At 43.0% G+C, this 13,676-nt stretch overlaps 1 protein-coding gene across 1 annotated transcript in view; it reads right to left on the bottom strand.

The window, feature by feature from the left end:
- Positions 1 to 372: 372 nt before the first annotated feature.
- The window catches only part of LOC149298589 (RAS guanyl-releasing protein 2-A), a 53,737-nt gene continuing 40,433 nt past the window's right edge, over positions 373 to 13,676 (bottom strand). Inside the window, exons 11-15 of the mRNA XM_089487343.1 lie at positions 10,667 to 10,782; positions 10,107 to 10,248; positions 7,599 to 7,635; positions 1,298 to 1,456; positions 373 to 431 (exon numbers count right to left, since the gene is read on the bottom strand). Of these exons, the coding sequence (XP_089343469.1) occupies positions 373 to 431; positions 1,298 to 1,456; positions 7,599 to 7,635; positions 10,107 to 10,248; positions 10,667 to 10,782 (513 nt within the window). The remainder of the gene's footprint in view (positions 432 to 1,297; positions 1,457 to 7,598; positions 7,636 to 10,106; positions 10,249 to 10,666; positions 10,783 to 13,676) is intronic.

Here is a 13,676-nt window from a genome sequence, read left to right as displayed (position 1 = left end):
ATATTTTTATATACAAGCCATTTTACATCACACACCTTCAGGTCGCTCTGGTAATCACGAGGAGGCCCAGGTACTTAAGGGCAGCGGCCTCTTGATGACCTAAGTGTGGCCGACGGCTAGATATACATGGCCACATGCTAGGTTTTTACGCTCATGTAGCATGCAGTGAGGGACTGCACACCTTGTGTAAACTTCCCTTACATGTTTTTTCCCCATTAATTATTTTTTGTGTTTTGTTCTATGCATGTGTCTGTTACATCTTTCTGTCACATTTCCCTATGTCTTTATTATATATTTCCTGATAAAACCCTGTCAGTACCACAATGTTGTACCTGCTCAGCATAATGCCAGAAATTGTACTTACCTTGCTGGTTATAAACGATCATCAAATACAGAATCATCTTCCACCTTTGAATCCTCCTCTTTTAAAGCTGCAAGAACAAAGGGGTGGCATAAATAAGCAATCTGTTCCTCAAAACCCAGACAAGATTTGATGTGAAGGGATACCATTTTATCACAACAGAAAACAATAATTAAAACTATGTATAGCTTGTGCTATTCATCAATCAGCATAATTTTGGGGATATTCAATGTAACTCCGTTAAACACCAGACTCGCATAAAACTGCTGTTTAACACCAATTGACCGGCGTACTTGTTATTCAGCGACGTGAGCGCTACCAGACACGGCACTAATCACACCACTGGAACCACCAGAAAGTGGAAAAAAGACCCCATAGGGTCTGCACAGATGTACACAAGGTGTAATCAGTACACAATAAGAAAATAGAATTGGCATGTTCCCTCTCTTCAAAAAAAAAAAGGGGGAATATCATTTCTAAAACCAAAATACTAAAAATACATTTTAAAAACCTAAAGTGCCCATGATGTCACAATGACATCTTTAGGCATAAAACCTAAATGCAAGAGAGATCCCTGGGGTTGTCAAAGATCCTGAAAGAATCTCAAAAATAGTCATGTTCCACAAGTGACCTTATATCCATTCTAATATTGTATTCCCTGATATCACAAACTTAACCTCAAATTGCCAATCTCTTTTTTTTTTTTTTTTAAACTAAAATATAGAGAAGTACCATTTTCTCGTTTGATATGTGTACATCACAATATACCATCTAAGGTTTAAGCAAAACAATACATTTTATATATTGTAAATTAGATGCTCATCACATACATATATAAATGTTCTACACAACACAGAAGAGCATGTGTTTTCAAACCAATATAAGATATCTTCTAAAAATATATAGTGTCATGAGATATAAGCAGGTGCTTAATACCTGGCTGTATTGACGTCCTCTTAAACGACCGTGGCAGGGATAAAGAGAAATGCCGAGAATTGTTAGAGGACTCACGCTTTTCACTCATACTTTTAGACTTCTTCTTGCACTCTACGGAGAGATGATCTTTACAATGCTTGTGACAAGTGACTCCACAGGCTGTGGAAAATACAAATAGTATATAATAACATACCTTACATAAGTAGTGCTATCCAAATAAAATTACAAACCTTTTCCTCAAAAATCATACCCAAAAGAATCTGTATGCAAAAATATTTTTCCCGTCGTGTAGTGTCAGTACCACGGGGGTGTCGCTCTTCCTGGGACAAGGACCTAGAACCGAAGAGGTTAAGATCCCTCCTAACCCCTCCTACTCCTCCCTATAAGAGCCCCGGCAACCCTCATACCTCCAGTTTCTTCCTTGTCCCTTGTCAGGGACGGACCTTGTTTCTTGTTTTTTCGTTGGTGGGGCACACGGGTTGTGTCCGGGGGTTCCCTCCGATTGCTCCCCGGGTGGTGAGCAGAGCGAGGAGTAACGTCCGCATCGGCGGACGTTACGGAGCCGTTTAGACGCCGCACTCTTATGCCGGCAGGTTGGAGCATGCGCACAGCGGTGGAACGCACGCCAGAGGGCGCTGCGTTCCACCAAGAGTACTGACACGCTATTGAGCATGCGTGATTCAGTTTTCTCTTGTTCAGGGCGCGAAAACTAACTGGTTTTCGCATATATATAGCTGTGTTGCCCAGTCTGACAGCAGAGGAGCTTGTCAACACTGGGATTTCCGTGTCACCAGCCCCCCCACACGGATTGAGGAGTTGTAAGGTAGGATTTGGTTAATCTTACCTTGTCAAATCCTCTGCCCTTTATTTTTTTCTACTAAAAAAATTTTTTTTTTTTTTGTGTTTTATATTAGATGTCTGGTCCGGTTTCACCAGATAAGCCGGATAAAGAGAAATCTTTTACACCTGCTCCAAAAAAGGCTGTGGTTAAAACCAAACATTTATCGTGCACTGAATGTGCCACTCCGTTGCCGGATGGTTGTAAGAAGAAATTTTGCAATGCCTGCTCTGCTGAGAGTTTGGCAAAAGAAAAACAAAAAGACATGCAGTCTTTTTTAGGTTGGTTCCAGGACAACCTGGCGCAAACGTTTGAAACGTTTAAAGCAGCAGCAGCTACACCTGTGGAACCCGTTAAACTTAAATCCCACAAACGTAAGAGGATATCATCCCCTCATTCTGATTTATCCTCTGGGGAGGTTTCTAGTTCATCCTATTCAGCTTCATCTAGTGGGGAGTCAGAGGATGAGACCAATTTTCCTCCACAGGAGCTGCGTAAATTTGTTAAGGAAGTCTCACGGCTTTTTCAGGATTCAGACCTGTCAGCGCACCCCAAAGGGTTGCCCATGTTATCTCACATGCAGAATCTCATGTATAGAGAGTGGAATAATCCAGGCAAAAGAGCCTTTATATCAAAGCACTCTAAGCAGCTTTTTTACCTTCAGGGCGATGAAAAATGGGAAGATATCCCTAAAGTGGACGTCCAGATAGCCCAGCTTTCCAAACGTACGACCATTCCCATTAGTGAAGTGGCTGGTCTTAAGGATCCTATGGATAAGAGGGCAGAAACGTCTTGCAGACGGGTTTACCAATCATCTGGTTTCCAGTGTAAAGTGGCGTTGTCTAGCGCATCTGTGGCTAAAGCGCAAGGTGTCTGGTTGCAGTCCTTAGAGGGCAGTCTTTCAGAATCTATGGATGAAGGTTTGTCTAAACTATTTAAAAACCTGACACTGGCTAATAGCTTCCTGCTGGAAGCTGCAGAAGAGGGCCTTAAGCTTTCAGCCCGTAACATGGGTTTGTCTTCCGTTGCCAGAAGGGCATTATGGCTACGTTCCTGGGCAGCAGATACTGCCTCCAAATCTACTCTATGCGATCTGCCCTTTGAAAGAACCAAGCTATTCGGTTCTTCCTTGGAGGAACTGATCAGACACATGTCTGATACTAAAAAGGCACTTCCTCAGGATAGGAAAAGCAGATGGAACAAGCGATACCAGTATAGACCTTCCAGGCCTTTTCAACCAGTTTTCAAGACTCAGGCCTTTCGTAAACAACACGAGAGAAAGTTTCAAGAACACCCTAAGAAACCAGAGGGTAGGAAGTTCTGACGGTGTTGGAGGTCGTCTGCAATGGTTCCTACCAAAATGGAGACAAACCACAAACAATTCCTGGGTCCTCAGGATCATTGCGGACGGGTACAGGATAAAGTTTTCCAGTTTTCCTCGTCCTCTGTTCCTGATTTCGTTTTACCCCTCTCAGGTGAAGAACTCAGCACTGTTTGCCGAAAGCCTTACCCTTCTAAAAAAGGGTGTCATAGAGCCTGTTCCAAAAAATCAGGAGTTTCAGGGAGTTTATTCCCGTCTCTTCCTGGTCTCAAAGCCGGATGGGTCCTTCCGTCCAATTCTGGATTTAAAGAAAGTCAATGCTTATATCCCTTACCGTCACTTCAGAATGGAATCCATTCTCACGGTTACCCGCCTGTTGAGACAAGGGGACCTTATGGTTACGTTAGACCTAAAAGATGCCTATCTCCATGTGCCTATCGCCATAGCCTCCAGGAAATATCTCCGGTTTGCCATAAGAGTCGGGACAAGAGTTCGTCATTTCCAGTTTACTGCTCTCCCTTTTGGCCTGTCGTCAGCTCCTCGGATCTTCACAAAGCTTTTAACTCCTATTGCAGCGACTTTACGGAAAGAGGGGATCACAGTCGTCCCTTATCTAGACGATTGGCTGCTAAAAGCAAGTTCTTCTCAGGAGCTCCGGGCACATCTCAGCCTTACGACCCGCTGCTTGGGGGAACACGGCTGGATCATAAATTACAAAAAGTCCAACCTGATTCCAACTACGAAGATCCAGTTTCTGGGGCTCATAGTGGATTCCGTCTCTTCGAGACTTTATCTCCCGCGCTCCAAGATCAAGAAGATAAAGAATCAGGTTTCCTTTCTGCAACAAAATCCAACCCTTTCCTTCAGGTTGGCTATGAGTATCCTGGGCAGTCTTACAGCGTGTATTCCGGCAGTAAGCTGGTCCAAAGCACAGTTGAGACCCCTGCAATGGGACATCCTACAACAGTGGTCCAGGAGACCGGAGGATCTAGATGTTACCTTCACGGTATCCAGGGAGGTTTTACTCCGGCTGAATTGGTGGAAAGCGAAGGAGCGCCTCACCCAAGGGCGATCTTTTCTACCACGTCATTGGGTCACCCTCACCACGGATGCCTCCAAGGTAGGCTGGGGAGCTCATCTACTCGACCTCTGCAGTCAGGGCAGCTGGTCCTTAATCGATCAAGCCCAATCATCAAACTTTCGGGAACTGAAAGCTGTGTTCCTGGCACTCAAGACCTTCGGTCCAAGATTACGGGGAAAAGCTGTGAGAATCCAGTCCGACAATGCCACCACAGTCTCATATATAAACAGACAGGGTGGCACCCGAATTCCAAGGCTACAGGACCTTTCAGACCATCTCATGCGCTGGGCCCAAAGAAACCTGGAGGATTTAGCAGCGACACATATCAAAGGAGTAGACAACTGTCTGGCAGACGATCTCAGCAGATCTCGTTGCTCCCAAGCAAACTGGTCCCTGGACAAGAGCATTTTTTCTCTCCTAGTTCAAAGATTCGGCCTACCAGATATAGACCTTATGGCGACCAGACAAAACAGGAAATTACCAGTTTTCGCCTCCCTTTACAGGCAGGACCATCCCCCCCTGCTAGACGGAATGTCAGTGGTTTGGTCTTTCAAGATGGCTTATGTGTTTCCTCCGGTAGCCATGATTCCTCGGATCCTCCTAAAGATTCGGGTAGACAGAGCCAGGGTTTTAGCTATTCTCCCTTATTGGCCGAATCGAAGTTGGTTTTCGGAGCTGCTCAGTATGGCGATTTCAGTATGGGAGCTGCCAGTTTCCTCCCATCTTCTGGAAAACAAGAACCTGTCCAAGGATGTTCTTCTGCAGTTCAGATTGACGGCCTGGCTGCTGCAAGGGTGATCCTCCAGAGCAGAGGCATTTCCAATTCTATGTCAGAAATCCTCTTGGGTTCAGTACGAAGATCTACGTCCACTATTTATCTTCGAGTCTGGAATAAATTTCTCCACTGGTGTGTCTCCAAAGGTTTGGATTTCTCTTCTCCCCCCACAAGTTCTGTTCTGGATTTTTTGCAGGAAGGTTTTTCAGCGGGTCTCACAGTCTCGACGCTTAAGGGACAGGTTTCAGCCCTGAGTCATTTTCTCCTGTCAGAGTTGGCGTCCCAAGTTCTCGTCAGGCGTTTTTTTAAGGCTGCCACCATTCAACGGCCTCCCAGACGTTCGCATTTTCCCTCCTGGGATTTGTCATTGGTCCTCCAAGCACTCTGCTCTGAACCATTCGAACCTTTGGAAGAGGTATCTCTAAAATTTTTATCCCTCAAGACGGCTTTTTTGGTAGCCATTACCTCAGCGAGGAGGGTCAGTGAACTTCAGGCTCTTTCCGCGGCTCCAGAATTTACTATATTCCACCAAGATAAAGTCGTCCTGTATGTTAAACCTTCTTTTTTGCCCAAGGTTATCTCTGAAGCTAATGTCAATCAGCCATTAATTTTGCCCTCTTTTTTCCCGTCTCCTTCTACTCCGGAAGAATCACTCTGGCACACTTTAGACGTCCGCAGAGCTCTACGAATTTACATAGACCGCACTGCCTTTTTCCGCTCCATGGATCAATTGTTTGTTAATTATTTTGGTAGATCCACAGGCAATGCGGCCTCCAAGCACACGATATCTCGATGGCTTTCCGACACTATTCACTTAACCTACTCTCTCAGTGGTCAGGTTCTTTCATCCCGCGTTACTGCTCACTCCACCAGAGCTATGGCTACATCCTGGGCTGAAAGGTCTTCGGCATCTCCAGAAGAAATATGCAAAGCAGCTACTTGGTCTTCCTTTCACACGTTTATCAAGCATTACCGGCTAGACATCTTCTCCTCCTCTGATGCTGACTTCGGGCGTAAGGTGCTTCAGGCAGTTACCTCGTGACCGTTTTTTCCCCACCCAGGAGGGGTCATCTTGCTATATGCCCGTGGTACTGACACTACACGACGGGAAAAATAGTAATTTTACTTACCGTAAATTCTTTTTTCCTTAGTGTAGTGTCAGTACATATATCCCTCCCTGTGCATTTTTGTATTAAAATTATTTTTTTGCAAGCTATCTTGTGTTTCTTGGTACTTTCTGGAGGTATGAGGGTTGCCGGGGCTCTTATAGGGAGGAGTAGGAGGGGTTAGGAGGGATCTTAACCTCTTCGGTTCTAGGTCCTTGTCCCAGGAAGAGCGACACCCCCGTGGTACTGACACTACACTAAGGAAAAAAGAATTTACGGTAAGTAAAATTACTATTTTTTCTGCTAAATTCGAGATTTGATATTAAAAAGGGACTAAACTGTAACACAAATCCATAGGTAAAAAAAACTAAGATTATATACCATATTTTAACAGCAGAGATTAAACAAAATCCCCTGGAAAAAGATGAATATGCACTTCTGATTACACAGATGGCCAAGGTATCAATTGACAGAGGTTTCAAATATACATGTGCTAGCAAAATTTAAACTTACTTAAAATCCCCAGCTATTTTGTGCCAGCACAGGAGGTAAAGACTCCAAATACAGATACCTGTTGGGCTGTAAGTGCATGTGTGCACACACAATCCTCTCCACTTGTATAACGTGTTATACTCACCTGTATTAGACAGTGTCTGTATTACATACTGTGTCACAAATTTGTATAGATCATTTACTATGATCCTTATTATTATTTATTGTTTTATATAGCGCCATTACATTCCGTAGCGCTGTACAATGGGTGGACAGGACACAATAAGTAGTATGTAACATAACAATTTGATTAACAGAGACAACAAATGAGGAGGGCCCTGTTCAAATGAGTTTACAATCTTATCAGACCAACCAGACTTCTTGGGAGTGTATCTAAGCTGTTTAGGGGTTTAAATCCCACTAACTAGGATAGCACATGTGACGGCCCTGGGTTAATCTGTGCCGTCTGTAGTAGTATTGTGACCATCCGGGGTTAAAATGTGTTTTACAATGTGGTGTTTGTGTGTCCTTTGTTCTCCCTCATGTCCTACCCTATCCATGTGCCACAAGCCCTGCCCACAGAATAACAGAGGTTATATTGACATTTTTAACTATATGTCTAATATTAAAAAATGAGTTAAAAAGTTGTACTGAAAATGAAACATTCAGTGCTCCACTAAATACTCACATCGACACTTCAGTCCCTTCTTATAAATTCCAAGTATCTGAAAAAAAGACATAAGTAATTGTACCTATGTACATGTATGTGTGTTAGTGCCTCTTGGTGTCTTTCAGCTTTATAAATTCAAACTACCGTACAAAAAAGTCAGATAAATATGGTCTTTTTTTAACTCAATATGTAGATCTTTTTAACTCAAAGGAACTGTTTTCCAATAGGAAAGTCACTTGTTCAGATTATTTAACAAATGGGACAAGCACTGAGAGAGTGAGGGTATGTCAGTGTTCTTACCAGTGGGGTACCTCAGGGATCTGTACTTGGACCCATTCTCTTTTTAGGTAAACTGGAAAAATGGTCAAAGCTGTGGCAACTGGTATTTAATGTGGATAAATGCAAAGTAATGCATCTAGGGCATACAAACCCAAGGACGGAATATAGAATATTTGATACTGTCCTAACCTCAACGTGCGAGGAAAGGGATTTAGGGGTAATTATTTCTGAGGATTTAAAGGTAGTAGACAATGAAATAGAGCAGCAGGAACTGCTTGCAGAATGCTTGGTTGTATAACGAGAGGTATTAGCAGTAAAAGGAGGGAAGTGGTGAGACCTCACTTGGAGTATTGTATACAGTATTGGAGACCGTATCTCCAGAAGGATATAGATATGTTGGAGAAAGTGCAGAAAAGGGCTACTAATATGGTTCACGGATTACATGATAAAACTTATATAGCCTGGAAGAAAGACGTGAAAGAGGGGTTATGATAGAAACATTTAAATACTTAAAGGAAATCAACAAGATAAAGGAAGAGCGTTTATTTAAAAGGAGAAATACTACCACAACAAGAAGGCATAGTCTTAAGCTGGAGAGGAAAAGGTTTAAAGGTAACATCAGGAAATATTACTTTACAGAAAGGGTAGTGGATGCATGGAATAGCCTTCCAGCAGAAGTGGTAGATGTTAATACAGTGAAGACATTTAAGCAAGAATGAGATAGGCATAAGGCTAAGCTAGATGTAGGATAAGGCCAGGTACTAAGGAAAGTATTCAGAGGTTGGGCAGACTGGATGGGCCGAATGGTTCTTATCTGCCATCACTTTCTATGTTTGTATATTTCTCTACAAAAAAGGAACAATTTAAGGGCCACTTTGCCACAGGAAGGCACGTCTTTCACCTGTCAGTATCATCTCTGCAGCTGCGCAAGAGACTAGAGAAGGTAAGTGAGCAGGAGGAACGGGGAGAGTTCATGGGGGACAGACAAGAGAAGGTCATGGGATACATTATAGAGAGGACTAGGTAAATAATAGAGAGAGACTTATAATTGAGCAACAAATTTAGTTTCCAAAGTCTGGAGTCTGTACAATCATTTAATATTATATTTGTTTTCTTACTATTTTAAAATTGTTATATTTTTTCCGTTTGATCCCATTTGCAGCTGATCACATAAGTCAGCAATCAGGGCTGTACAAACATAGAAACCTTTATGATGGATTTGCAGTTTCTACCTAACAAGCAAATGTTACAATCTGCAAAAATTCTGCATGATCAATAGCTTAAGTAGATGGCTTAAGATATCCATGCTCTGATTAGGGTGTTTCAACTGAGTCAGCCATATAAAAGTGGGGAGAATTTGAGTTTTTTGAGCTAAGACAAGGTGAAAGGTGAGCCTATAATGCGTAGAATACATACAGTGATATATACCGTATTGGCTCGAATATAGGCCGCACTTTTTTCCCCCACTTTAAGTTTTTAAAGTGGGGGTGCGGCCTATATTCGGGGTCTAGCGCCCGGGTGCCAGTGCCGGCACCGGAAGTTGTATACGCGTATTGCGTAGATGTCCCCCGCCGGCCCCGCAAGACACCCGGGAGTCTGCTCCGGTAAGTGAGGAGGACAGTGGTAGCATATCTCGGGCAGGGAGGAGGGCAGTGGCAGCATATCTCGGGGAGGGAGGACAGTGGCAGCATATCTCGGGCAGGGAGGAGGGCAGTGGCAGCATATCTCGGGGAGGGAGGACAGTGGCAGCATATCTCGGGGAGGGAGGACAGTGGCAGCATATCTCGGGGAGGGAGGACAGTGGCAGCATATCTCGGGTGGGGGAGGACAGTGGCAGCATATCTCGGGGAGGGAGGACAGTGGCAGCATATCTCGGGGAGGGAGGACAGTGGCAGCATATCTCGGGGGGAGGACAGTGGCAGCATATCTCGGGGGGAGGACAGTGGCAGCATATCTCGGGGAGGGAGGACAGTGGCAGCATATCTCGGGCAGGGAGGGAGGCCAGTGGCAGCATATCTCGGGCAGGGAGGACAGTGGCAGCATATCTCGGGGGGGGGGGGGACAGAGTGGCAGCATGTTTTTTTGGTGCTTTTTTAAAGAAAAAAACTTTTTCTTTAAAAAAGCACCAAACTTTTAGAGTGCGGCCTATATACGGGGGCGGCCTATATCCGAGCCAATATATGTGTATACATACGTATATTGTTGTAGCTGGATTAATGAGGGCAATAATTGTCACATTATACCAACCAGATTTCCACACTGTTGACAAGACACAGGTCGTATGAACGTCCTCTCGGAAAAATTGTGGATAAATCCCATTTTACAATCCAAGACTGAACTTGCTCTCAGGAAATAAGATGTCATCTCCTGCTTGCTGATCTTTCCATCTCTACACAAAAGATGCAAGGAAACTGAAATAATGTTGCTTCTTAAAGAGCTTCTTGTTTATCACAATTGACTTTGGCTTTCTCATACTTCTTTCTATATATATCGCATCCACAACTGAGAAAATGTACGCATACATATCAAAAACCACAAAATAAGCTTTTTACACAACTTGCCAGAATGTGGAACTTATTGACAAAACAGGTGTATGATAGACAGGTCTTAATAATTTAATTAAGAGGCATTTATTTAAAGGGTATACTACTTCGGTACATCTCAGAATATATAATACACTGTGACAACATCTTAATGTTTAGCAACATGTGTATTTTTCTCTACACAAAGCATATAAAAATAACATTATAATATAAGTCACAGAATATTTAAGACAGCCAGCAAAATAGTGGTAAGATCATACTCACTGATTTTGATCAATCTCATCAAATGCGCAAAGATAAGGGAAGTTACTACGAACTGTGTGGAACTCTTCTTGTGAGATGTGACCATCTCCATCTTCATCAAAAAGTCTGAAAACTGACTAGAATAAAACACAAAATAGATCATTTAAATTCCAATGCATGGGAATGATGCATGAACAAGTATTTTTTGTTAATTTTGGATTTGCCAAAAGTCTTTCAGAAAACAGGTCTAAAAATTAGTACAGGATGATAAAGCACGGACATGGTATTGCAATATTTCAAAACCTTAGATTCAACAAACATTACATTTGAATAGATGGCAATGTAATTAATGAATTTTCATGTATTTAAAAAATATTCAAAATGTATAGCTCATAAATGGCAAATAAATTGATTTGTAGAGACTCTGATGTTAATGACTGCGTCATAGATTAACTTTTGTATGTAGCCAGCACTGGTTATGCTGAGTATGAAATACAAAATAAAGATGTATGCCCCATTACTAGCCCAGCAATTATATCCACTAGGGATGATTGTGAGGAGCGGGCATCTTTTTCTTCTGAGTAGGCATTTGAAATATTCCCCTCATTGCCAACTTGGAAATCAAGTTTAAAGTGGTAGGCTTCATACTGTTTTGGTTTATGGAGCTGTCTCCTTTTCTGCAGCTCTGCTTTTTCTCTTGCCTCTTCTTGTTTTTCTGTATTCTTTCTTTACCTACTTCTCCTTGGTATCAGCTCTGTTATCCAGGTCCTTCTGAAAAAGGACGGAGCCTCTATGCACACCCACTCCCCCATTGGGAGAGGTTGCCCCCATGGTGTATGTGACGAGAAGCCCTGTACCCCGAATAGGTACTTTCGCCAAGTTGTGCTTCCTTCTGCCGAGACACTAGCGGTTAACCCCTTGCCGCTGGATGCCACTGCACCAGAGCTGCATTGGCACTGTGGCTAGCCGTAGATTAGTGTATTAGTACACGCACTGTGCTGAAAAGTGAGTTATTACAACAGCCAGCCCCAGACTGTCCCATAATAATTCCTTCCGCCAAAGTCATAGCCCTCTGGGGAACATTCTGTTGCAGAGCTTGTTATTGATTGTCCAACTCTACCTCCTGTTGGACCAGCTTGTCCAATATGGATATCCATTACTGCTGGTCCCGGTGTATAACAGCCTCCTGGTGGGCCACCTCCCATAGTGATCCTTGAATCTGTTGCCTCAGTTCCAGGTATTGCTCTGTAGGCAGAGCAGTGGTGTAGCAGGGGAGGATGATCCGCAGCCAAGTCCATGTCCCCGTCAAGGTGACCGAAGTCTGCCATCCTGACTATCAATCCCACTGCTGCCACCATTTGTGACGGGAAGCCCTGTACCCTGACTGGGTACTCCTGCCAAGCTGCACTTCTTTATGCCAAGATTCCAGGGGTTAACCCCTTGCCGCTGAATGCCATTGCACCAGAGCTGCGTTGGCACTGTGGCTAGCCATAGCTTATTCAGCACATGCTATTACATATGCTAATCTACAACTAGCCACAGCACCACTGCAGCTCCGGTGCAGCGGCTTCCAACTGCAAGGTGGTTAACCGCTGGTGTCTCGGCAGAAGGCAGAGAAGCTTGGCAGGAGTACCCAGTCAGGCTGTGGCTTCACTCTATTAAGAAGTAGTGCAAGAGGCCAGAATTTTTCAGACGGATTTGCTAAGAAAAAGAAGTAGAGCTGCAGAATAGGTGACAGGGGCATGGAAGCAGTTGGCAGAGATATAGGGAGACACTGACAGACAGAGAAAGTGAATGAGAGTATGAGAGAGAGCGTTAGAGAGAGTAAGAGTGTGAAAGCAACTAAAGCATAAAAAGTTGTCTTTTATTCTTTTGTTTTTTTCTTTTATTAAGAGCCAAAGTTTGGGGGGCCATCTTATAATCAGAGTCATCAATTGGGCAAACACGGAAACAGCCATCCTAGTGGGTATAATTTATCACTACATGGCTAAACTGCACTATAAAAGGTACATTTCTCTTTTTGGGGGGAAATACCTAACCATGGCAAGAAATCTTTCCTCATTACTGTTAATATATCACCCACCCCAAGTTGTTTCTACATGCTGTTGATACACATTTAAGACACTGAATAATAAATACCAGATATCCCAAATTTGGTATAACACATTAAAACATGGGGGGGGGTATAAAAATAGGCAGAAAGCCTTTAAATCCAGACCCCAACCAGCCAGACCACAAAAAAAGCTCTGCGTAAAAAAGTGAAATCCTTTCACCAATTTGTAAAGAAGACATGCCACATCCCTTCACCAAACACTGATGAAGTCAGCTAGACCTCTGAGTGAGCCAGTCAGAAGTTACTAAGAGCTTTTTAGAAAAGTACTGAATACGTTGCTTAGGAAACTTCCACAAACTGTATAATAAGAAAGTCTGATAGCTACCTCAATTTTACAGAAGGAATATACCTTATTTCTTTGACAATGGAGGAAAAATTTTAATGGTTCTGCAAAAAAGTAATTACAGAGGGAAAGACAGGAAAAGGAGAAATGATTGTTGAATAAGGTTTCTAGGCTTCATACTGTTTTTCCCCAGAACCGATAATGTAACTACAGACGCTTGTTGCTAAAATAGTTATGATACTTCATAAACTAATGAAAATGTATCTAGTGAGACCTGTAGTAAATTTTAAGAAATTTTAAGAAAGTACTGATATAGCAGAGTGTGAAGCATCATTGACATGGGCATCCACAGGATTTTTTATGGTGGGGTGAATATTGTCCCCACCTTTCCCCTGTCCTACCCCAATTCATCCTTACCTCATCCCCATTGCCTACCTTTGTTGGCTGATGAAAGGGTTTTCTTGGTGAGAGGTAAATGTTAGTTATCCATTACCAGGAAAAATGATAGGACAAGGGTAGTAGCTATCAGACCATCATGTAAAATCAAGCAAAATCACTGCTGAATATTATTGTTCATGCAGTCAACAAAAGTGTTTGCACTGTAGACTTACTGTAGCCCCCAAAGCCTGATCTAC

The sequence above is a fragment of the Sceloporus occidentalis genome, unplaced genomic scaffold (genome assembly GCF_023333645.1).
Source record: "Sceloporus occidentalis isolate IW3139 unplaced genomic scaffold, rSceOcc1.0.p SCAF_32, whole genome shotgun sequence".
NCBI classification, from domain to species: domain Eukaryota; kingdom Metazoa; phylum Chordata; class Lepidosauria; order Squamata; family Phrynosomatidae; genus Sceloporus; species Sceloporus occidentalis.
This window is presented reverse-complemented; position numbering and strand designations above follow the sequence as displayed.